Source organism: Salvelinus sp. IW2-2015, linkage group LG5 (genome assembly GCF_002910315.2).
Source record: "Salvelinus sp. IW2-2015 linkage group LG5, ASM291031v2, whole genome shotgun sequence".
In the NCBI taxonomy this organism is placed as follows: Eukaryota; Metazoa; Chordata; class Actinopteri; order Salmoniformes; family Salmonidae; genus Salvelinus; species Salvelinus sp. IW2-2015.
In genome coordinates, this window is record NC_036844.1 from 17,793,418 (window position 1) to 17,816,754 (window position 23,337).

The 23,337-nt window shown below is 42.3% G+C and overlaps 1 protein-coding gene across 2 annotated transcripts in view; it reads right to left on the minus strand.

The window, feature by feature from the left end:
* npr2 (natriuretic peptide receptor 2) overlaps positions 1–23,337 on the minus strand; it is a 55,629-nt gene that overhangs the window by 4,949 nt on the left and 27,343 nt on the right. For both annotated transcript variants that reach the window (XM_023987628.2, XM_070443588.1), the window contains exons 10-17: positions 22,879–22,956; positions 20,870–20,974; positions 20,173–20,244; positions 16,623–16,782; positions 16,345–16,500; positions 15,782–15,950; positions 14,084–14,230; positions 13,191–13,314 (exon numbers count right to left, since the gene is read on the minus strand). In XM_023987628.2, the coding sequence (XP_023843396.1) occupies positions 13,191–13,314; positions 14,084–14,230; positions 15,782–15,950; positions 16,345–16,500; positions 16,623–16,782; positions 20,173–20,244; positions 20,870–20,974; positions 22,879–22,956 (1,011 nt within the window). The remainder of the gene's footprint in view (positions 1–13,190; positions 13,315–14,083; positions 14,231–15,781; positions 15,951–16,344; positions 16,501–16,622; positions 16,783–20,172; positions 20,245–20,869; positions 20,975–22,878; positions 22,957–23,337) is intronic.

Here is a 23,337-nt window from a genome sequence, read left to right on the forward strand (position 1 = left end):
TCGTTCCAGTCATTGGCAGCAGAGAACTGGAAGGAAAGGTGGCCAAAGGAGGAGTTGGCTTTGGGGATGACCAGTGAAATATACCTGCTGGAGCGTGTGCTGCTATGGTGACCAGTGAGCTGAGATAAGGCGGGGCTTTACCTAGCAATGACTTATAGATGACCTGGAGCCAGTGGGTTTGGCGACGAATATAAAGCGAGGGCCAGCCAATGAGAGCATACAGGTCGCAGTGGTGGGTAGTATATGGGGCTTTGGTGACAAAATGGATGGCACTGTGATAGACTGCATCCAATTTGCTGAGTATAGTGTTGGAGGCTATTTTGTAAATTACATCGCCGAAGTCAAGGATCGGTTGGATAGTCAGTTTTACGAGGGTATGAGTGAAGGATCCTGTTGCGGAATAGGAAGCCGATTCTAGATTTAATTTTGGATTGGAGATAATTAATGTGAGTCTGGAAGGAGAGTTTACAGTCTAACCAGACACCTAGGTTTTTGTAGTTGTCCACATATTCTAAGTCAGAACCGTAGTGATGTTAGACGGGCGGGCAGCGATCGGTTGAAGAGCATGCATTTAGTTTTACTTGCATTTAAGAGCAGTTGGAGGCCACGGAAGGAGCGTTGTATGGCATTGAAGCTCGTTTGGAGGTTTGTTAACACAGTGTCCAAGGAAGGGCCAGAAGTATACAGAATGGTGTCGTCTGCGTAGAGGTGGATCAGAGAATCACCAGCGGCAAGAGCGACATCATTGATGTATACAGAGAAAAGAGTCGGCCCAAGAATTGAACCCTGTGGCACCCCCATAGAGACTGCCAGAGGTTCGAACAACAGGCCCTCCGATTTGACACATTGAACTCTATCTGAGAAGTAGTTGGTGAACCAGGCGAGGCAGTCATTTGAGAAACCAAGGCTGTTGATTCTGCCGATAAAAATGCGGTGATCGACAGAGTCGAAAGCATTGTCCAGATCGATGAAGACGGCTGCACAGTATTGTCTTTTATCGATGGCGGCTATGATATCGTTTAGGACCTTGAGCGTGGCTGAGGTGCATTCATGACCTGCTCGGAAACCAGATTGCATAGTGGAGAAGGTACGGTGGGATTCGAAATGTTCAGTGATCTGTTTGTTATCTGTAGTTGAAGTTTCAGACGGGCTTATCATTATTTGTTAAACCATTTCGACTTAATCTAATATTTATTTATATACAGTACCAGTCAAAGGTTTGGACACCTACCCATTCAATATTATTATTACATTTTTTATTACCATTTTCTACATTGTAGAATAATAGTGAAGACATCAAAACTATGAAATAACACATATGGAATCATGTAGTAACCAGATAAGTGTTAAACAAATCAAAACATACAGTGGGGAGAACAAGTATTTGATACACTGCCGATTTTGCAGGTTTTCCTACTTACAAAGCATGTAGAGGTCTGTCATTTTTATCATAGGTACACTTCAACTGTGAGAGACGGAATCTAAAACAAAAATCCAGAAAATCACATTGTATGATTTTTAAGTAATTAATTTGCATTTTATTGCATGACATAAGTATTTGATCACCTACCAACCAGTAAGAATTCCGGCTCTCACAGACCTGTTAGTTTTTCTTTAAGAAGCCCTCCTGTTCTCCACTCATTACCTGTATTAACTGCACCTGTTTGAACTCGTTACCTGTATAAAAGACACCTGTCCACACACTCAATCAAACAGACTCCAACCTCTCCACAATGGCCAAGACCAGAGAGCTGTGTAAGGACATCAGGGATAAATTGTAGACCTGTACAAGGCTGGGATGGGCTACAGGACAATAGGCAAGCAGCTTGGTGAGAAGGCAACAACTGTTGGCACAATTATTAGAAAATGGAAGAAGTTCAAGATGACGGTCAATCACCCTCGGTCTGGGGCTCCATGCAAGATCTCACCTCGTGGGGCATCAATGATCATGAGGAATGTGAGGGATCAGCCCAGAACTACACGGCAGGACCTGGTCAATGACCTGAAGAGAGCTGGGACCACAGTCTCAAAGAAAACCATTAGTAACACACTACGCCGTCATGGATTAAAATCCTGCAGCGCACGCAAGGTCCCCCTGCTCAAGCCAGCGCATGTCCAGGCCCGTCTGAAGTTTGCCAATGACCATCTGGATGATCCAGAGGAGGAATGGGAGAAGGTCATGTGGTCTGATGAGACAAAAATAGAGCTTTTTGGTCTAAACTCCACTCGCCGTGTTTGGAAGAAGAAGAAGGATGAGTACAACCCCAAGAACACCATCCCAACCGTGAAGCATGGAGGTGGAAACATCATTCTTTGGGGATGCTTTTCTGATGTATCAAATACTTATGTCATGCAATAAAATGCAAATTAATTACTTAAAAATCATACAATGTGATTTTCTGAATTTTTGTTTTAGATTCCTTCTCTCACAGTTGAAGTGTACCTATGATAAAAATTACAGACCTCTACATGCTTTGTAAGTAGGAAAACCTGCAAAATCGTCAGTGTATCAAATACTTGTTCTCCCCACTGTATTTAACATTTGAGATTCTTCAAAAGCAGCCACCTTCTTGAATTTAATGTAATTTATTTTGAGCCACAGATATTTACAACAATGTGGACCCAGAGGACATCAAAGTATGAATTAAAACACTTATTTCCAAAGTGGTCTTTGATGGTAAAAACAATAACACGATTAAAAGACAAAATTACAAACAACCATAAATACATTCATTTATATTGACATCCTAAAAAGTGGCACTATTCAATGCACTTCTCCCTAACCTTAAAAATCAACCATATTCATTTCACATTAAAACAATCTATTAATTGCACATCATACCGATCCTTCAAATAAATACACCTGACCAGCAGTAGGGGCCACAAGGGGCAGTGGAGTGGTTTCTCTTACTTAGACAACCTTGTCCAAATAAAAAGCTTTTCCTGCTTTTTAAAGCTCTTTTTATTTGCTTGATCTCCAAGGGAAGGCTTTTCCATAGACAAATGCCTGTATAGAAAAACGTGTTCCTCTCAGTACTGTTTACTTTTGGGATTTTACAAGACATAACACTAGCTCTGGTATTGTGACTGTGTTGGTTATAGACCATATCAATATGGTTTTCCATATAACCTGGGGCACGGCCATTTAAGATGTCAAACATATGATTAAGTTGGTTCACTCTGGACTCCAAAGGCAACAAGCCCACCTCCCAGAACTCCTGTACCCCTATGTGGTTCCTAGTGGAGACATTCAGCATATACCTGATAACATTATTTTGCATGACCTGCATTCTCTTTTTCAGCTTTTTTGATAGCCCACTATACCAAGCAGAGCAGCATAATCAACATGACACTGAATCAAGGTTGAGACAAGCAGTTTCTAACTTTAATGTTAAAATATTTAGTGTTACGATATCAACATTTCTATTTGTTTGCCATTTTAGAAAGAATTTTTAGCAGCAATCAGGTCTCCAGAAAAGGATTGATCTAGGGACACACAAAGATAAGTTACATTTGTTTTAGATTCAATCTCCTTGCCAGCACAGTTTACTGTTATCTTGTCAGCCCTAAGCAAGCTATGTTTTGTTCCAAACAAAATAGATTAAGTTTTTCCCAAATGTAGTGACAATTTGTTGTCAGACAACCAATCTCTAACAAAATGCAATTCCTTACTCAGGGTCTCCTCTATGTAAACTGTATCCTTCCCTGATACCAGTATGGCTGAGTCATCAGCATAAAGCAGGAGTTTGCACTTTACTGTATCTGGCATATCATTAACAAATATAAGAGAGGCTCTAAAATGTATCCCTGCGGTACTCCACAGGATATTTCTTTGGCCTCTGACAGAACATCACCAACATTACATACTTGTGTTCTGTTGGTCAGATAATACCTAAACCAATTCCCTGCTATATCATTTAGACCCATGCATTTCAGTTTCATCAGGAGAATATCGTGGTCCACAGTGTCAAAAGCTTTCTGCAAGTCTAACATGACAATACCTGTATAGTTCCTTCTCACTTTCCTGCTTAATGTGGTCAAAAAGGTGGACAAGGCAAGTATCAGTGGAATGAGCTGTTCTAAAGCCAGATTGTAGTTCATAAAGAAGTTTGTGCTCAAGAAGGTATCCCTCAAGTTGATTAAAAATAAATCTCTCAACAACTTTGGATGAGGTGCTAAGGATCGACACAGGCCTGTAGTTTCCTACATTTGTTTTACTGCTCTTCTTGTGGAGTGGAACCACCCGGGCTGTTTTGAGATCCTTGGGAAATGTACCACTACTAATAGAAAGGTTTACAATATGCGTTATCATTTTAGCAGTGACACAAGCACTATCCTTTATGAATCTTGCAGGAAGATTATCCAGCCCAGTTGCTTTGTTTGTGCTCATTAAGCATAGTAGATTGTTAACTTTGTCCTCTGTTACCATGCACAGCTCAAACAAATAATTTGTGATACCTTTGCTATGGTAAAAGTTATTAATGAAAGACTGGCCAGTGTCCAGAGCAGATGGGTAACTTCTTAACCAGAGATGAGGCTATAGTGGTAAAAAATGTGGTAAAATAATTTGCAACCTTTGCCTGGTCATAACATAAAACATAATCAATATCCAGGCCAATACTTTTACCTTATGGGGAGTTTTTAAGCCAATGTCCTTTAAAATTTTCCACAGTTTACGGGGCTGATGTAAGTTGTCAGTAACGGCATATACCCTTTGCTTTGATGACAGCTACTGTATGCACACTCTTGGCATTCTCTCAACCAGCTTCATGAGGTAGTCACATGGAATGCATTTCAATTAACAGGTGTGCATTGTTAAAAGTTAATTTGTGGAATTTCTTTCCTTAATGCGTTTGAGCCAATCAGTTGTGTGGTGACAAGGTAGGGGTGGTACAGTGAGGGAAGAAAATATTTGATCCCCTGCTGATTTTGTACATTTGCCCACTGACAAAGAAATGATCAGCTCTAATAATTTAATAGGAGGTTTATTGAACATGAGAGACAGAAATAACAACAAAAAAATCCAGAAAAACGCATGTCAAAAATGTTATAAAATTGATATTGCATTTTAATGACGGAAATAAGTATTTGACCCCCTCTTCAAATCAGAAAGATTTCTGGCTCCCAGGTGTCTCTTATACAGGTAACGAGCTAGAGATTAGGAGCACCACTCTTAAACGGGTGCTCTCTAATCTCAGCTTGCTACCTGTATAAAAGACACCTGTCCACAGAAGCAATCAATCAATAGATTCCAAACCTCTCCACCATGGCCAAGACCAAAGAGCTCTCCAAGGATGTCAGGGACAAGATTGTAGACCTACACAAGGCGGAAGGGCTACAAGACCATCGCCAAGCAGCTTGGTGAGAAGGTGACAAACAGTTGGTTGCGATTATCGCAAATGGAAAGAAACACAAAGAACTGTCAATCTCCCTCGGCCTGGGGCTCCATGCAAGATCTCACCTCGTGGAGTTGCAATGATCATGAGAACGTGAGGAATCAGCCAGAAACATACGGAGGATCTTCAATGATCTCAAGGCAGCTGGACCAATAGTCACCAAGAAAAAATTGATAACACACTACGCCGTGAAGGACTGAAATCCTGCAGCGCCCGCAAAGTCCCCCTGCTCAAGAAAGCACATATACATGCCCGTCTGAAGTTTGCCAATGAACATCTGAATGATCAGAGGACAACTGGGTGAAAGTGTTGTGGTCAGATGAGACCAAAATGGAGCTCTTTAGCTTCAACTCAACTCGCCGTGTTTGGAGGAGGAGAATGCTGCCTATGACCTCAAGAACACCATCCCCACCGTCAAACATGGAGGTGGAAACATTATGCTTTGGGGTGTTTTCTGCTAAGGGGACAGGACAACTTCACACGCATCAAAGGACGATGGACGGGTCCATGTACCGTCAAATCTTGGGAGAACCTCCTTCCCTCAGCCAGGGCATTGAAAATGGGTCGTGGAATGGGTATTCCAGCATGACAATGACCCAAAACACCACGCCAAGGCAACAAAGGAGTGGCTCAAGAAGAAGCACATTAAGGTCCTGGAGTGGCCTAGCCAGTCTCCAGACCTAATCCCATAGAAAATCTGTGGAGGAGCTGAAGTTCGAGTTGCCAAACGTCAGCCTCGAAACCTTAATGACTGGAGAAGATCTGCAAAGAGGAGTGGGAACAAAATCCCTCCTGAGATGTGTGCAAACCTGGTGGCCAACTACAAGAAACGTCTGACCTCTGTGATTCCAACAAGGTTTTGCACCAAGTACTAAGTCATGTTTTGCAGAGGGGTCAAATACTTATTTCCGTCATTAAAATGCAAATCAATTTATAACATTTTGACATGCGTTTTTCTGGATTTTTTTGTTGTTATTCTGTCTCTCACTGTTCAAATAAACCTACCATTAAAATTATAGACTGATCATTTCTTTGTCATGGGCAAATGTACAAAAATCAAGAGGGATCAAATATTTTTCTTCCCTCACTGTACCACCCCTACCTTGTCACCCACAACTGATTGGCTCAAACGCATTAAGGAAAGAAATTCCACAAAAATTCCACAAATCAAAATACTTTTTTCCTCACTGTATATATAGGATTGCCCTATTTGGTAAAATACCAAGTCCATATTATGGCAAGAACAGCTCAAATAAGCACGGAGAATGACAGTCCGACATTACTTTAAAGACATGAAGGTCTTTAAAGTAATACCTCCATGTTTGACGGTGGGATGTGTTCTTGATACCTCCTTTGTCCCACCCCCCACACATGCGGTGACCTCACCCATTGAGACCAGCATGTCCAGAGATACAACCTCTCTTATCATCACCCAGTGCCTGGGCTTGCCTCCGCTGTACCCGTGCCCACCATACCCCTGTCTGCACATTATGCCCAGAATCTATTCTACCACGCCCATAAATCTGCCTCCTTTTATTCTTTGTCCCCAACGCTCTAGCGACCAGTTTTGATACTTTAGCCGCACCCTCATCCTACTACTCCTCTGTTCTCGGGTGATGGGAGGTAAACCCAGGCCTGCATGTCCCCAGTCACCCTCATTTGTTGACTTCTGTGATCGAAAAAGCCTTGGCCTCATGCATGTCAACATCAGAAGCCTCCTCCCTAAGTTTGCCTACTCACCGCTTTAGCACACTCTGCCAACCCTGATGTCCTTGCCGTGTCCGAATCCTGGCTTAGAAGGCCACCAAAAATTCTGGATTTCCATACCCACTATAACACTTTCCGTCAAGATAGAACTGCCAAAGGGGGAGGAGTTGCAATCTACTGCAGAGATAGCCTGCAAAGTTCTGTCATACTTTCCAGGTCTATGCCCAAACAGTTCGAACTTCTAATTTTAAAAATTAATCTCTCCAGAAATAAGTCTCTCACTGTTGCCGCCTGCTACCGACCCCCCTCAGCTCCCAGCTGTGCCCTGGACACCATCTGTGATTGATCGCTCCCCATCTAGCTTCAGAGTTTGTTCTGTTAGGTGACCTAAACTGGGATATGCTTAACACCCCGGCAGTCCTACAATCCAAGCTTGATGCCCTCAATCTCACACAAATCATCAAGGAACCCCAGGTACAACCCTAAATCCGTAAACATGGCACCCTAATAGACATTATCTGACCAACCTGCCCTCCAAATACACCCTCTGCTGTCTTCAATCAAGATCTCAGCGATCACTGCCTCATTGCCTGTATTCCGCCACGGGTCCGCGGTCAAACGACCACCCCTCATCACTGTCAAACGCTCCCTAAAACACTTCTGCGAGCAGCCTTTCTAATCGACCTTGGCCCGGGTACCCTGGAAGGATATTGACCTACACCCGTCAGTTGAGGATGCCTGGTCATTCTTTAAAAGTTACTTCCTCACCATATTAGACAAGCATGCTCCGTTCAAAAAATGCAGAACCAAGAACAGATATAGCCTTGGTTCACTCCAGACCTGACTGCCCTCGACCAGCACAAAAACATCCTGTGCGAACTGCAATAGCATCGAAGAGCCCCCGTATGCAACTGTCAGGAAGTCAGGAACCAATACACGCAGTCAGTCAGGAAAGCAAAGGCCAGCTTTTTCAAGCAGAAATTTGCATCCTGTAGCTCTAACTCCAAAAAGTTCTGGGATACTGTTAAAGTCCATGGAAAACAAGAGCACCTCCTCCCAGCTGCCCACTGCACTGAGGCTAGGTAACACGGTCACCACTGATAAGTCCGTGATAATCGAAAACTTCAACAAAATTTCTCAATGGCTGGCCATGCCTTCCTCCTGGCGACTCCAACCTTGGCCAACAGCCCCGCCCCCCCGCTGCTACTCGCCCAAGCCTCCCAGCTTCTCCTTTACCCATATCCAGATAGCAGATGTTCTGAAAGAGCTGGAAAACCTGGACCCATAAAATCAGCTGGGCTTGACAACTCTGGACCCCCTATTTCTGAAACTGTCCGCCGCATTGTCGCACCCCCTATTACCAGCCTGTTCAACCTCTCCTTCGTATCATCTGAGATCCCCAAGATGGAAAGCTGCCGCGGTCATCCCCTCTTCAAAGGGGAGACACCCTGGACCCAAACTGTTACAGACCTATCTCCATCCTGCCCTGCCTATCTAAGGTCTTCGAAAGCCAAGTCAACAAACAGATCACTGACCATCTCGAATCCACCGTACCTTCTCCGCTGTGCAATCCGGTTTCCGAGCCGGTCACGGGTGCACCTCAGCCACGCTCAAAGTACTAAACGATATCATAACCGCCATCGATAAAAGACATTACTGTGCAGCCGTCTTCATCGACCTGGCCAAGGCTTTCGACTCTGTCAATCACCATATTCTTATCGCGCAGACTCAGTAGCCTCGTTTTTCTAATGACTGCCTTGCCTGGTTCACCAACTACTTTGCAGACAGAGTTCAGTGTGTCAAATCGGAGGGCATGTTGTCCGGTCCTCTGGCAGTCTCTATGGGGTACCACAGGGTTCAATTCTCGGGCCGACTCTTTCTCTGTATACATCAATGATGTTGCTCTTGCTGCGGGCGATTCCCTGATCCACCTCTACGCAGACGACACCATTCTATATACTTCCGGCCCTTCCTTGGACACTGTGCTATCTAACCTCCAAACGAGCTTCAATGCCATACAACACTCCTTCCGTGGCCTCCAACTGCTCTTAAACGCTAGTAAAACCAAATGCATGCTTTTCAACCGTTCGCTGCCTGCACCGCACGCCCGACTAGCATCACCACCCTGGACGGTTCCGACCTAGAATATGTGGACATCATAAGTACCTAGGTGTCTGGCTAGACTGCAAACTCTCCTTCCAGACTCATATCAAACATCTCCAATCCAAAATCAAATCAAGAATCGGCTTTCTATTCCGCAACAAAGCCTCCTTCACTCACGCCGCCAAACTTACCCTAGTAAAACTGACTATCCTACCGATCCTCGACTTCGGCGATGTCATCTACAAAATAGCTTCCAATACTCTACTCAGCAAACTGGATGCAGTTTATCACAGTGCCATTCGTTTTGTTACTAAAGCACCTATACGACCCACCACTGCGACCTGTATGCCCTTGTCGGCTGGCCCTCGCTACATGTTCGTCGTCAGACCCCACTGGCTCCAGGTCATCTACAAGGCTATGCTAGGTAAAGTGCCGCTTATCTCAGTTCACTGGTCACGATGGCTACACCCACCCGCAGCACGCGCTCCAGCAGGTGTATCTCACTGAATCATCTAAAGCAAAACCTCATTTGGACGCCTTTCCTTCCAGTTCTCTGCTGCCTGCGACTGGAACGAATTGCAAAAATTCTGAAGTTGGAGACTTTTATCTCCCTCAACAACTTTAAAAAATCTGCTATCCGAGCAGCTAACCGATCGCTGCAGCTGTACATAGTCCATCTGTAAACTACCCACCCAATTAACCTACCTCACCCCCCATACTGCTTTTATTTATTTACTTTTCTGCTCTTTTGCACACCAGTATCTCTTCTTGCACATGATCATCTGATGATTTATCACTCCAGTGTTAATCTGCTAAAATGTAATTATTCGATTTATTGCCTACCTCATGCCTTTTGCACACATTGTATATAGATTCTCTTTTTTTTCTACCATGTTATTGACTTGTTTATTGTTTACTCCATGTGTAACTCTGTGTTGTCTGTTCACACTGCTATGCTTTATCTTGGCCAGGTTGCAGTTGCAAATGAGAACTTGTTCTCAACTAGCCTACCTGGTTAAATAAAGGTGAAATAAAAAAATAAAAAAATAAAAGTCAATCCGGAAAATGTTTCTTCAAGTGCAGTCGCAAAAACCATCAAGGGCTATGATGAAACTGGCTCTCATGAAGACTGCCACAGCAAAGGAAGACCCAGAGTTACCTCTGCTGCATTTTTTTGGTTCCAACCGCTGTGTCTTTGTGAAACACAGAGTAGGTGAACGTATTATCTCTGCATGAAGCATGGAGGAGATGGTGTGATGGTGCTTTGCTGGTGACACGGTCTGTGATTTATTTAGAATTCAAGGCACAGTTAACCAGCATGGCTACCACAGCATTCTGCAGCGATACGCCATCCCATCTGGTTTGTGCTTAGTGTGACTATCATTTGTTTTTCAACAGGACAATGACCCAACACCCCTCCAGGCTGTGTAAGGGCTATTTGACCAAGAAGGAAAGTGATGTAGTGCTGCATCAGATGACCTGGCCTCCACAATCACCCGACCTCAACCCAATTGAGATGGTTTGGGATGATTCGGACCGGAGATTGAAGGAAAAGCAGCCAACAAGTGCTCAGCATATGTGGGAACTCCTTCAAGACTGTTGGAAAAGCATTCCAGGTGAAGCAGGTTGAGAGAATACCAAGAGTGTGCAAAGCTGTCAAAGGCTGTCTACTTTGAAGAATCTAAAATATGTTTTGTTTAACACTTCTTTGGTTACTACATGATTCCATGTGTTATTTCATAGTTTTGGTGTCTTCACTATTATTCTACAATGTAGAAAATAGTACAAATAAAGAAAAACCCATGAATGAGTAGGTGTGTCCAAACATTTGACTGGTACTGTATGTTAACTAAATAGAGCACTAAATGGTAGATGATACCTGGACCTCAAAGCCACACTAATGTTAAAGAATACTCTGCATTCTGTAGTCTTAATTAAATAGATCTGTGACCTGAAAATCAAGTGCGTAGAATAACTGATTCAATATACTGTATTACACTGCCACTAAAAGCTAGTGGTTGGATTCTTAGCTCTGGGCTATATGAACATTTGCTGAAAGGGAAGATGTATGATTGTTCTTGTAAGTAGCTTTCTGCTAGATGTATAGAATTGATCAGTCTGGGTAAAAAAAACAGTGGTTCTCAACTGGTTTTGCCTCAGAACCCAAATTGAACCAGGTTGTCTCAGTTGCGACACAATATTCGCCAAAATACAATCTGGAAAACTAATTTTTATTGCTATACAGATAGTAAATGTAGCAATTACATGACGACAAGGGAACAACATTCCCAACTCTTTTATTGTCAATAATACAATTTTGCCCATATTCATGATAAAGAATGTTAATAAACTCACTGGCTTGAGACCACAAAATTAACCAAAATAGTACTGCTAACAGCACTATATTGAAAATATTGTGATTGAATACTTTTTTCCCGCAAATCAAATTATTTTAAAATGTAACCTCATCATTTCTACACACTTTCTACTTGGTTTACGTTGCTTCAATTCAGAATGCATTATTTTTTAAATTATTTTGATGTTTTTTTTACTGACACCCGCGAGCCACTCAAAGCCTCCCGCAACACACCAGTGTAGAATCGCTGCTGTAAAGTATCTTCACTACTTTAGAAGAAACACTCCAGTAACACCATCTTCATTCCTGGCACAAGTTGCATCAAGAAAAAAACCTGGTTCCTCTGGATACATTTCAGAGTTCTGAATGACCAAAATGTTTGGAGAAAAAAATAACATGTTGGGACACTGCACTTAAAACCATTGAGACCATTACAACCATCCCATCGGCCTTTCATCCTCATACAGTACATTTAGACCCTGTTGAAGGGAGTCTCTCAATGATATGAGTGGTCTTGAAATCTTCTTCATCGGAGAAAGAAATTCCATTGCAGCTATAGCACCCAGTGACTCAACAATGCGTCAATACGCTCTCAGCTCTCAGTACTATTTTGAGTTGTGGCCTCAGTGTGGGAATGCTTTATAACTAGGAGACATACGGTAGGTGCTCTAATAGGCTCTGTGAGGTTACGTAAGTGACAAAGAAGCTCCTCTTCACATTCTCTTATTTTCTTATAATGAGCTTTTGGATCAGCATATTTTCAAACTTTCATGTCAGCTACCTCTGAGTGTCTTGGGAGAGCGTTGACATTGTAGTCATTTAGCAGACACTTTTATCCAAAGCGACTTAGAGGAGCAGTTAGGGTTAAATGCCTTGCTCAAGGGCACATCAACTTTATTTCTTCACCTTGTCGGCTTGGGATTAGAACCAGCGACCTTTCGGTTACAACATTCTTATCCTCCCGAGTAGCGCAGCAGTCTAAGGCACTGCATCTCAGTGCTAGAGGCGTCACTAAAGACCCTGGTTCGATTCCAGGCTGTATCACAACCGGCCGTGATTGAGAGTCCCATAGGGCGGCGCACAATTGGCCCAGCGTCGTCCGGTTTGGCCGGGGTAGGTCGTGATTGTAAATAAGAATTTGTTCTTAACTGACTTGCCTGGTTCAATAAAAATAAACATAAACGCCACCCATACAGGAAGTCTAATTTCCCACGGTGAATTAATACTTTGACTCAATAAATATTGAGTGCATTTTACTTAGCAAAACTAACTGGTCATACATACGGTATTCAAAGTCGGAGTCGACACATTTAAAAACAAATAATACACACACACACATATATATATATATATATATATATGAAAGATAGACAAATAAGTAAATGTATTTATTGGTTCTCTTAATTTGGATAAGAGAGAAGAAAATGCAATGAATTAAAGGTCATTTTTTGATGTAATTTTTTTTATCTACCGATTTTATTTTTGAGTCTTTTGATTTGGGGTGGGGTCCCAAGAAATTATAGCAAAAAAAAAAAAAAAAAAAATGAGGCTCCCGATAAGAAAGTTTGAATGCCATTGTGTAAGGTGATGTTGGTTAGTAGTGGATATCTCTACTGACAGTTGTTTACCTGCAGTGGTGTACTCTCAGCTGACATTGATGTGAAGCCCACAATGTCACTGAAGTAGATTGTCACACTGTCAAATGCCTCCGCTTGGACTGTCTCCCCTCGCTTTAGCTGCTCTGCTACTGAGCTGTGGATAAGAGAACACAAATTTAGTAAAACAATGCAGAGCGAAATGCTAATGCAGAGCAAAATGCTAATACAGACCTATGAATCAACAGTGACAGTAAGCTTGGCAGCTACGGTCCACAATGAATAAGGAAAGTTATAGTATAAGCAGATCCTAACAGTATCACTTCCTTTTCATTAATATTTTAAATCACAGTAATTACATTAAAGAGCCAGAGGCACAGCGTAGCACTAGTAGCTAGGTTAACCCAGGACTCTGGTCAAATAGGCTGAATTCTGCAGTGAGAGAAGGTATCGCTCCGTTTTCTCAGGCCCTTTTCTGGCTGTCAAAAGGGCTTAAAGTTGGGGGGAGACATTTGGGCAGACAATGGGATGGTAAATGAGTGTGACTACACCACTGAGACAGACAGCTTAAATAGACTGAGGACATGGCTTGTCATTTGCTGCTTTCGTGTTATCAGAGGTGCTTAACCCCCCTATCACATTTCTCCTCCTAGTTCTGGTTAATGAGAAGTTTGCTTGTCAGCTCCCATCTTGCCTTGCTCTTTCATCTCCTCTCTGCTTACATAACTGTAAATGTGTATATTTTTTAAAAGTGTGAGATAGAAGAGAAAGCATTCTTCCACGCCGTGGCATTTAAACAATGAATAGGTGGAACGGCACAACACAGAAAATAGTCAAATTTTCTCTGTTTGATAATCAGAAGTTCAGACGTATAAACATAATAGTGCGAGGAGAACGAGGAGAATCCAAATAATAATTGTTCTGACTGTGGCAAGATCTGGTAAAGTAGATTTTCGGCTTTTCTCTTCTCCTCCAGGTAGGCTTGCGTTCGTTCCTCTACCAGGTTCTCCAGGTTGTTGGCGTACTGCTCCATCCTGGACAGCAGGTTGTTCAGAATGCTGGTACTGCCCTCCCTGTGACACAAACAGACAGAAAGATGACATACCCATTCATTTGTTGATATTCTAAATGAAAAATCTTTCCATTCCGTTAACATCACCTAATATGGTCTATTCAATGAGTATTTTAAAAGTGACTTCATGGTTGTACTTTTCAGACCCTTTGTCTATACAGCACAGTGGTTGAGTCATTCAGGGCTATACTGTAGCTGTACAGTACTGTACACTCAGTGTTTGGAATCTTTCCCACATCTCTAATGGGTCATAGATCATACACCCACATGTAGAAGAACACAACGATAAATCAAGACAAATACAGACGGTGGTAAATAGCAGTGCATCAGGGGTAATCATGTGAAGGATACACAGCTTACTCTCTTAAAGTACACTATAACCTGGCCCCAGCCCTGAATCATAAGGATTGTCACTGAGGACTGAGGATCCATAGGAGAAGAGCGATTTCACATTCTTTACCCAGCCGAATGATAATCATAGTAATCAAGGTCACTTACAGAGAAGTCAATTCAGCCATTTGTAATACACAAAGTGAGAGCCCCTTATGTGGGCTACATCAGATCGTTTACGACACTGATTATTAAAGACCCTGTTTGTTCTTGTGTCCTTCAGCCAGAAAAAAATAACACGCCATCAACCACTACGTCAATAAAATATATTTACGTAATGAAATGAAGTGCTTCTGAGAGGTATCAATCATGTCTCTCTTACCTCAGGCCAGTGGAATTGGCCAGAAGTATCACTGAGGCTAGCGGTGCCAGTGGCTATATGTTAACGTGACAGACAGACAGATCCAGAGCCCTGCTTTGAGCCACACGGCCAAGCCGACAGTCAATATAATGAACCACAACCTGTGTTGTGATCTCCCTGTCACAACTGTCAGAATTCAAACGGAGTACGTCTACCTTGCCAAAACAAAAACAGCCTTTGTACTTGTAAGAAATACAGAAGCGTTGAATGACATGAAAACAGTTCTGCAGCAAGGGGACACATCTGATAGTGGGGGTGTTGTAGGGAAAAGGAGTATGGCCCTGAAAGCTTGATCCGGTGACAAAACAAACACCAGGGTCTGATTTCCTCCCACAGCTCATAAAGCACTTGGTTTTCTTGGTTGCAGAGGTCACTCCACATCTTCAAGGTTTTCTGAATTTTGATCAGCAGGTAGATCACATATTTCTCCTTCTGTGACAGGTCTGCCCAGCTCAAGGGAACACGCACCCACACAGAAACCAAAATATGCATCTGAATAATGCATAGGGTAGGCCATGAAGAACAACAAGATAAATATAAACTCCACACTTGTGGAGGGTGAAAACTTCCTATCGCTCTGATCTGAAATTATTTGTGTGTGATAAGCAGCACCACTTTCTTTCATCTTATTTGTATTAATGCTAATCCCTTTTCTAGCATCTCTTGATAATATCAACTTCTTTCAATTATTTCCTCCATTCTCCTTTTCAAACATCTTGATAAAAATAAATCCAAAGAAAATATGATCTACATGGAGGAGCTAGGCAGCCATTTTGGGGCATGGTGGTGCTCAGTGCTCACTTGTTGAGTTTGGTGATGTAGATCTTGATGTGGCTGAAGTCTGGCCGCTCTACGGGGTCCTCGGCCCAGCAGCTGTCCATCAGGATGGTCAGCTCCTCACAGTGGCAGCTGTTGTCTGTGGTGGGCCGGAAGTAAGGCTTCTGGCCGTTACGCACCTTCTGCACTATCTCTGCAGTAGTCAAGATAGGGGAGTGTTAGTGTGTGTGCGCGCACTGCAGTCTCTGTGAAATTGATCGATCCATAAAGTCCTAGGGAGAACTGAAACCAGCAGTACTGCAGCCTTTGAGCCAAGGACTGGAGTGGTCCAACCCTGAAGATGATTTTCTTAATGCATTAGGGAATGTGCATGAAGGAGGAAATGGGGCGAAAAAGTTAAACTTTTTGGTCTTAATTCATGGTAAGGGTTAGGCATTAGGGTTAGCAGAGTGGTTAAGGTTAGGTTTAAAATCAGATTTTATGACTTTGTGGCCGTGCCAGTTTGTGACCACTCTGCGGAGCTGCCTCCAGTATATGAGTAATTTCAATAAATGCCAACCTGCATTTATTAGCATAATTCGTTTTACCTTTAGGGCTCAGATCCATGCCGTCCACATAGAAGGGTCCATTCCTCAGGGCTATCTCCTGGAGTATGATGCCAAAGCTGTACACGTCTCCTTTCTGGGTGCCCTGTGGAGGGTGTCTGTCGTATATCAACAACTCAGGGGCTGTCCACAGCTTCTCTAGAAACACAACAAACTCACATTAACCACTGAGCATCTTCTCCTTGATCCAATCCTCCATTTTGTTTTCTTCCATTGGTGAAGAGGCAAAGTGATCACCTCTGCTGACAATGTTGACCTACTTGCATAGAGTGCGTGCGAGTCGTCATTTTCACATGATGAACGGAAACTGGCCAGGCCGTAATCCGTAATTTTCAACACAAATCGACTGTCCACCACACAATTAGATGACTTCAGATTTCCATGGGAGCCGATGTAGCTGTTGTGCAGATAGTTCATTCCCTGACGGAGCAAGCATTAAATTGACCGTTCAAAAACAAAATATCCTACAGTATAGCATACATGAAAACATACACATCTGATCGTGTGGAAATAATGTGTTTTGAGTTTGATCGAAATGGAAATGTGATGACAATTCTGCACGGAGCCAAGTGTTTCAAGTAGTACATTTCACATGGGAAATCTAATTCCTACGGGGACACAAAAAGATAGTGCACTGTCATGTATACGTCTAATATTTGTAGGAGCGTATGTCAGAATGTAGTGCCTTTTGCTTGTTAGAAAGTCCCTGTTCTTGATAGCTTGACGTACTGTTATTTTAACAGCAATTTGGTTAATTTCCTCCATGATCCACATAAAAAAGCCCTTTTGTTAGAGCAGGCTAAAAATAATAATTGAAAATACATGGATGATTACATTTGATTAAGCGGAAGGAATTTTGTAGTGAGATTGTCATTATGTTGCTTTCCAAGTTTTCAACCTGGACTCAGTGGTAGATGTAACATAGTAAATGTAAATCTGTTTCCCTACATTTAGCATGAAATGTTACATTACATATGATGTTATGAATTACAAGTCGTATGATATGTTACAAATTGCAATTCGTACAATATGTTACATTTACAATACGTATAATATGTTACGAATTCCAATTTTTTGTGGCTTATATTAGGTAGGTGGCTAACGCTAGCTATGTGGCTAACGCTAGCTAGGTGGGTGACGTTAGCAAGGCTAGGGGTAAGGAGTTAGGGTTAAGAGTTGGGTTAAAGGGGTAGTCCTTTCCTGCAGTCAAACGAGCTAGTGGCCTCATGGGTGGAATGTTAAATGTTAAGAATTCCATAATTACTCAACATAATTTTGAAAAGCCGCCAAAACTCCGGTGTTTCTTTGTAGAACGAGTTTATTATATTTCAGTCTTCTGTGACGTACAGTACCAGTCAAAAGTATGGATACACCTACTCATTCAAGGGTTTTTCTTTATTTTTTACACTTTTCTACATTGTAGAATAATAGTGAAGACATCAAAACTATAAAATAACACATATGGAATCATGTAGTAAAAAAAAAAAAATGTTAAAAACAAATCTAAATATATTTTCGATTTTTCAAAGTAGCCACCCTTTGCCTTGATGACAGCTTTGCACACCCGGCATTCTCTCAACCAGCTTCATGAGGAATGCTTTTCCAACAGTCTTGAAGGAGTTCCCACATACGCGGAGCTCTTGTTGGCTGCTTTTTCTTCACTCTGCGGTCCAACTCATCCCAAACCATCTCAATTGGGTTGAGGTCAAGTGATTGTGAAGGCCAGGTCATCTGATGCAGCACTACATCACTCTCCTTCTAGATCAAATAGCCCTTACACTGCCTGGAGGTTTTGTTGGGTCATTGTTCTGTTGAAAAACAAATGATAGTCCCACTAAACGCAAATCAGATGGGATGGCGTATCATGCTGGTAAAATGTGCCTTGAATTCTAAATAAATCACTGACATTGTCACCAGCATACCTCCTCCTCCATGCTTCATGGTGGGCACAACACATGCAAAGATCATCTGTCCACCTACTCTGCGTCTCACAAAGACACAGCGGTTGGAACCAAAAATCCAAAATTTGGACTCATCATACCAAAAAGACAGATTTCCACCTGTCTAATGTCCATTGCTCGTGTTTTTTGGCCCAAGCAAGTCTCTTCTTCTTATTGGTGTCGTTTAGTAGTGGTTTCTTTGCAGCAATTCAACCATGAAGGCCTGATTCACGCAGTCTCCTCTGAACAGTTGATGTTGAGATGTGTCTGTTACTTGAACTCTATGAAGCATTTATTTGGGCTGCAATTTCTGAGGCTGGTAATTCTAATGAACTTATCCTCTGCAGCAGAGGTGACTCAGGTCTTCCTTTCCTGTGGCGGTCCTTATGGGAGCCAGTTTCATCATAGCGCATGATGGTTTTTACGACTGCACTTAAAGAAACTTTCAAAGTTCTTGAAATTTTCCGGATTGACAAACCTTCATGTCTTAAAGTAATGATGAACTGTCGTTTCTCTGTGCTTATTTTAGCTGTTCTTGCCATAACATGGACTTGGTCTTTTACCAAATTGGGCTATCTTTTGTATACCACCCCTACCTTGTCACAACACAACTGATTAGCTCAAACGCATTAAGGAAAGAAATTCCACAAATGTACTTTTAACAAGGCAGACCTGTTAATTGAAATGCATTCCAGGTGACTACCTCATGAAGTTGGTTGAGAGAATGCCAAGAGTGTGCAAAGTTGTCATCAAGAAACTCAAATATAAACTATATTTTGAGTTGTTTAACACTTGTGGTTACTGCATGATTCCATATGTGTTATTTAACAGTTTTGATGTATTCACTATACTTCTTCAATGTAGAAAATAGTAAAAATAAAGAAAAACCCTTGAATCAGTAGGTGTCCAAACATTTGACTGGTCCTGTATATAAAGTGTAATATTGGGATGAAAATTCTAAATGTAATACATTTCAACTCTATATCTGACATGGTACAGGCGTCTTCTTCTTTTTAAGCCCATAACCAAGTGTGTGAGGTGTATACTTTTGTTTCAAAGTAGATTTGTTTAAGACTACCAAGAAACATTCTGTGTGACCCTGTTTTAGCCCACTGCAGTATTAAGGTTAGGGGAAGGGTTAGCTAACATGTTAAAGTAGCTAGAAAGTATTAAATAGTTGCAAAGTTACTAATTACCTAAAATGTTAAGGTGGCTAGACGTTCGTGTTATACGCCAAGCCACGGCTGGTTTTTGTCTTAAGTAACCGTCTGACTTATGTAACCACACCACACCAAACATAACATAACATATCATACTAATTTGAGTGTCCCGGATTTACATTTACTATGTTACGTCTAGTCTATGAGACCAGAGTGAAGTTTTCGGTCATACTAAGTGTGATAACAATGTAAAGTGCATCACGCTGCTTGATTAGCGAGCAACACCTCCTGATTCAGCTCATGACGAGGCTCGAACCCAGGACCTCTGTCTTGCTAGCACACGTGACCGCCCTCCTGAAACGCGTTACCAGTCGGCGCCACGCAAAAAGCTTGCTATTCGCTGGTGTAAGTGGGGACACTTCACACTGAGAAGTAAGTTTCACACATCCACATGTGCTACATCAATACCTACTCTCTCTAATATTTCATGACATTTTTTTATTTAAACTTCATTTAATTAGGCAAGTCAGTTAAGAACAAATTCTTATTTACAGTGATAGCCTACCCCGGCCAAACCCTCCCCTAACCCGGACGACGCTGGGCCAATTGTGCGTCGCCCTAATAAGGTACACATCTGACCTCAAAACAACCCAACTGCAGTTACAATCATAGTACATGTATTGTTGGCTGCTGTCTAACATGACACATACCTTGACTATGTCGTTGATGAGTGAATAGCGGAACATCCAGTCCAGATTGATGCTCTCATTCTCCAAAATGTCCTGAAAGTAGAATTACAATTTTCAGCTGACATCTCTAATCATGACATCGCTCTAATTCATCTGACATCTCCCTGTTTCACATAACGTATCCATCTTTTAAACAGCAACACAGTTTTACAGTAACAGTCAGTTTGAAGTGTCTTCACATGATAAGGGCGGCGGGTAGCCTAGTGGTTAGAGCGTTGGGCCAGTAACTGAAACGTTGCTAGATCGAATACCCGAGCTGACAAGGTAAAAGTCTGTCGTTCTGACCCTGAACAAAGCAGTTAACCCACTGTTGCTAGGCTGTCATTGTAAATAAGAATGTGTTCTTAACTGACTTGCCTAGTTAAATAAAGATAAGCTCCATTATTAAAAGTTTCCCATAGCTTCACATTCTTCAATTTTGGCAGTGCATCAGGCTGGCATTTCAAACTAAACTTGAAAGCCAAGAGTTCATTTCCAAATATCTCTCAAGGCATCTTAAACCATACATTTATACAGAAAGAATATGAATGAATAATAAAATTAGCAAGACCACACCGAATGGTCATTTCAATATTATAGTCGGTCCAAGTGACTATACTTGGCAAAACATGCCAACACAATTGAAATTCCATTAAACGGAATGATTGTGAGGTCTTACCTGAAGACTACCTCTGGGACAATATTCAGTCACGATGCAGATGTTGGGAGGGTCAATGCAGGCACCAATGAATCTGGTTAAATGATTGAACTGCACATCTCTCATCTGTAAACAAACACATTGACATTCAAATCAGTATAGCATTCTCTCTCTCAAGATTATATGGCAATAGATATGGATTTTCCTTTCTAGAAAAGCAACCAAAAAAAGCACCTCATCAGAATAGTCAATTTACAGCGTGCAGGTTTTGGTACAGTGTCTTTTCTACACGTTGAGTATAGCATTCCCTCATTGGCCATCCAGTTGACACGTGCATGTGAATAAATTGGGCCGGGAGGTTATGAATGAGGCAGTGTTGTGGGAACTTACAGCATGTGAAAAAATGCAGAGGTGTTGAAAGGAGGTACTGGCTATAATTTGAGTGCATAGCAGTCAAACGTGTAAAAGGCACTACATGGAAAATTATCATTAATTCCATGTCCTCTTTTTACAACCTGGGATCTCATCCAAAAATGAATCATGTCAAATAAAAACATACAAAACAAAATCCTATAAATGATGTTTGGGCTTGTCACATCGGAAAGCGTTGCGTGCTCTGTATTTAAAATTTCCATATGATGTGTATGTATAAACAACAGAGCGAAATTGAATCCAGTCCACACATCCTCTCTGTTTCAATATATCCATGCCCTGGCAGGGAGGATGTACATAATATCTCTGAGCAGCGTGAACCTTCCAAAAACAGTGAGAATAACCTGTACAGTGTTTTGGTTTGGGGCCGATTCACTAACAGAGGTGAGTGACAGCTGCTAAAACACCAAAACCAGGGAGTCAGTTGCTCCTGTTTCACAGCTCAGGAGAAGTTAGCATACCCTTTGGCCTATATAATTTCCCCTGCGGAACACTAGCTAAGGGAGGATAGGAGAGAAGAGGGGGAGGAGAGACTCGAAGACAAACGGTTAAGTTTCCATTGGCAGGCCCCTCTCTCCCTCATCTGGTTGGCTCTTTCATGAGCGGTGAACTGACAGCCGATCAGGCCCCTGGGGCGTCTGATGAGCAGCCAACTCAGACTGGTGTCTCTCTTGAGTGCGCCGCCCACCCGCCATCGCTGAGTAGAGGCATCCAGGGCCTTCACATCCACTGGGCCACAGTTCAGAGCGAGAGAGCGAGGGGGGTGGGGGCTAGGCTGCACAGAGCCTTATCCATGGCACAGATGATAACTCAATTGATACAGACCCAGAGATCCGATAATAGCACTGACTAACGTCTGGCTTTTCATTAGCTTCAAACTAATAGGTTTCAGCAATGTTTTGTCTTTCCCACATCGTGTTTCAAGTCGGATGTATTCTTTTTTTTCTTTTTCTCTCACATTTCTCTGTCACTGTCTCATAAAATGTAATTCCCAAAATGGAGACAATTTTCTTCATCCACAGCTGTTGCAGCTGATGTTGGAGGACGTTTGAGGATCTGAATCTTTAACAGCAGCAGCACAGGTTCAGTAATAAGACATCTCCTGTAGCGGCGTGAAAGAGGCACTCCTTTGAACAACCTGGTAATGATTCAGTACACACCCCCCAATGCCCACACTCGTTTTACCACCTCAGTGGGAGAGCCTCATTCTAATACTGCTGCTGCAGAGGGGTCATAAACAGAGGCATGCTTGCCTAAAACAACATGAGGCAGGGCCCTAGTAAAGGAACATTCAACTCTAGTCCAGGAGGATCAGACTGTTTACTAGTTTAGACCCAAGTCCTTTCATTGGTGACTGGTTTAAACCTGGGGAAATCAGGTGAGTGGTCTCTATAGCAGCCAATAACACTAAATCATCAATGACGTATAAGAGGGAAAAGACCACTCGCTGGACTAATCTTAACAAACGCTTCAGGAATGGATACCCCTCTGCAGTGAGGCAGTAAGGAGTTAAACAACCCACCAGACTTTATGACAATAACTTTAAGTAATAACAGCAGACATACACAGTAAAACATTGGGTACTGGTCTGGACTTACATGTTTGAGCTCGAACAGCACTTGTCTGGTCAGCTCGATCCTCTTCTTGTTCACATGTTTGATGGCCACCAGGTTGCCCTGTGTCAAAGAGATAAAGAGATGAAGATTAAAAACCTTATACTGCAGGTTGAGCAACAGACTACTGTGTAGTGTACTGTGACTATAGAGATATGTTCTTTAGCAGGGTTTCCCAAACTCAGTCCTGGGTCACCCCCCTGGGTGCACGTTTTGGTTTTTGCCCTAGCACTACACAGCTGATGCAAAGAACCAACTCATCATCAAACTTTGATTATTTGAATCAGCTGTGTAGTGCTAGGGCAAAAACAAAATGGCACCCCTGCGAGGCCCCAGGACCGAGTTTGGGAAACCCTGGCCTATAGTATTATTTTTCTATGACTGTGACAATTCAATAGGAGAGACCTAAATGTGACCATCTATGGGATCTGTGTGACAGACAGG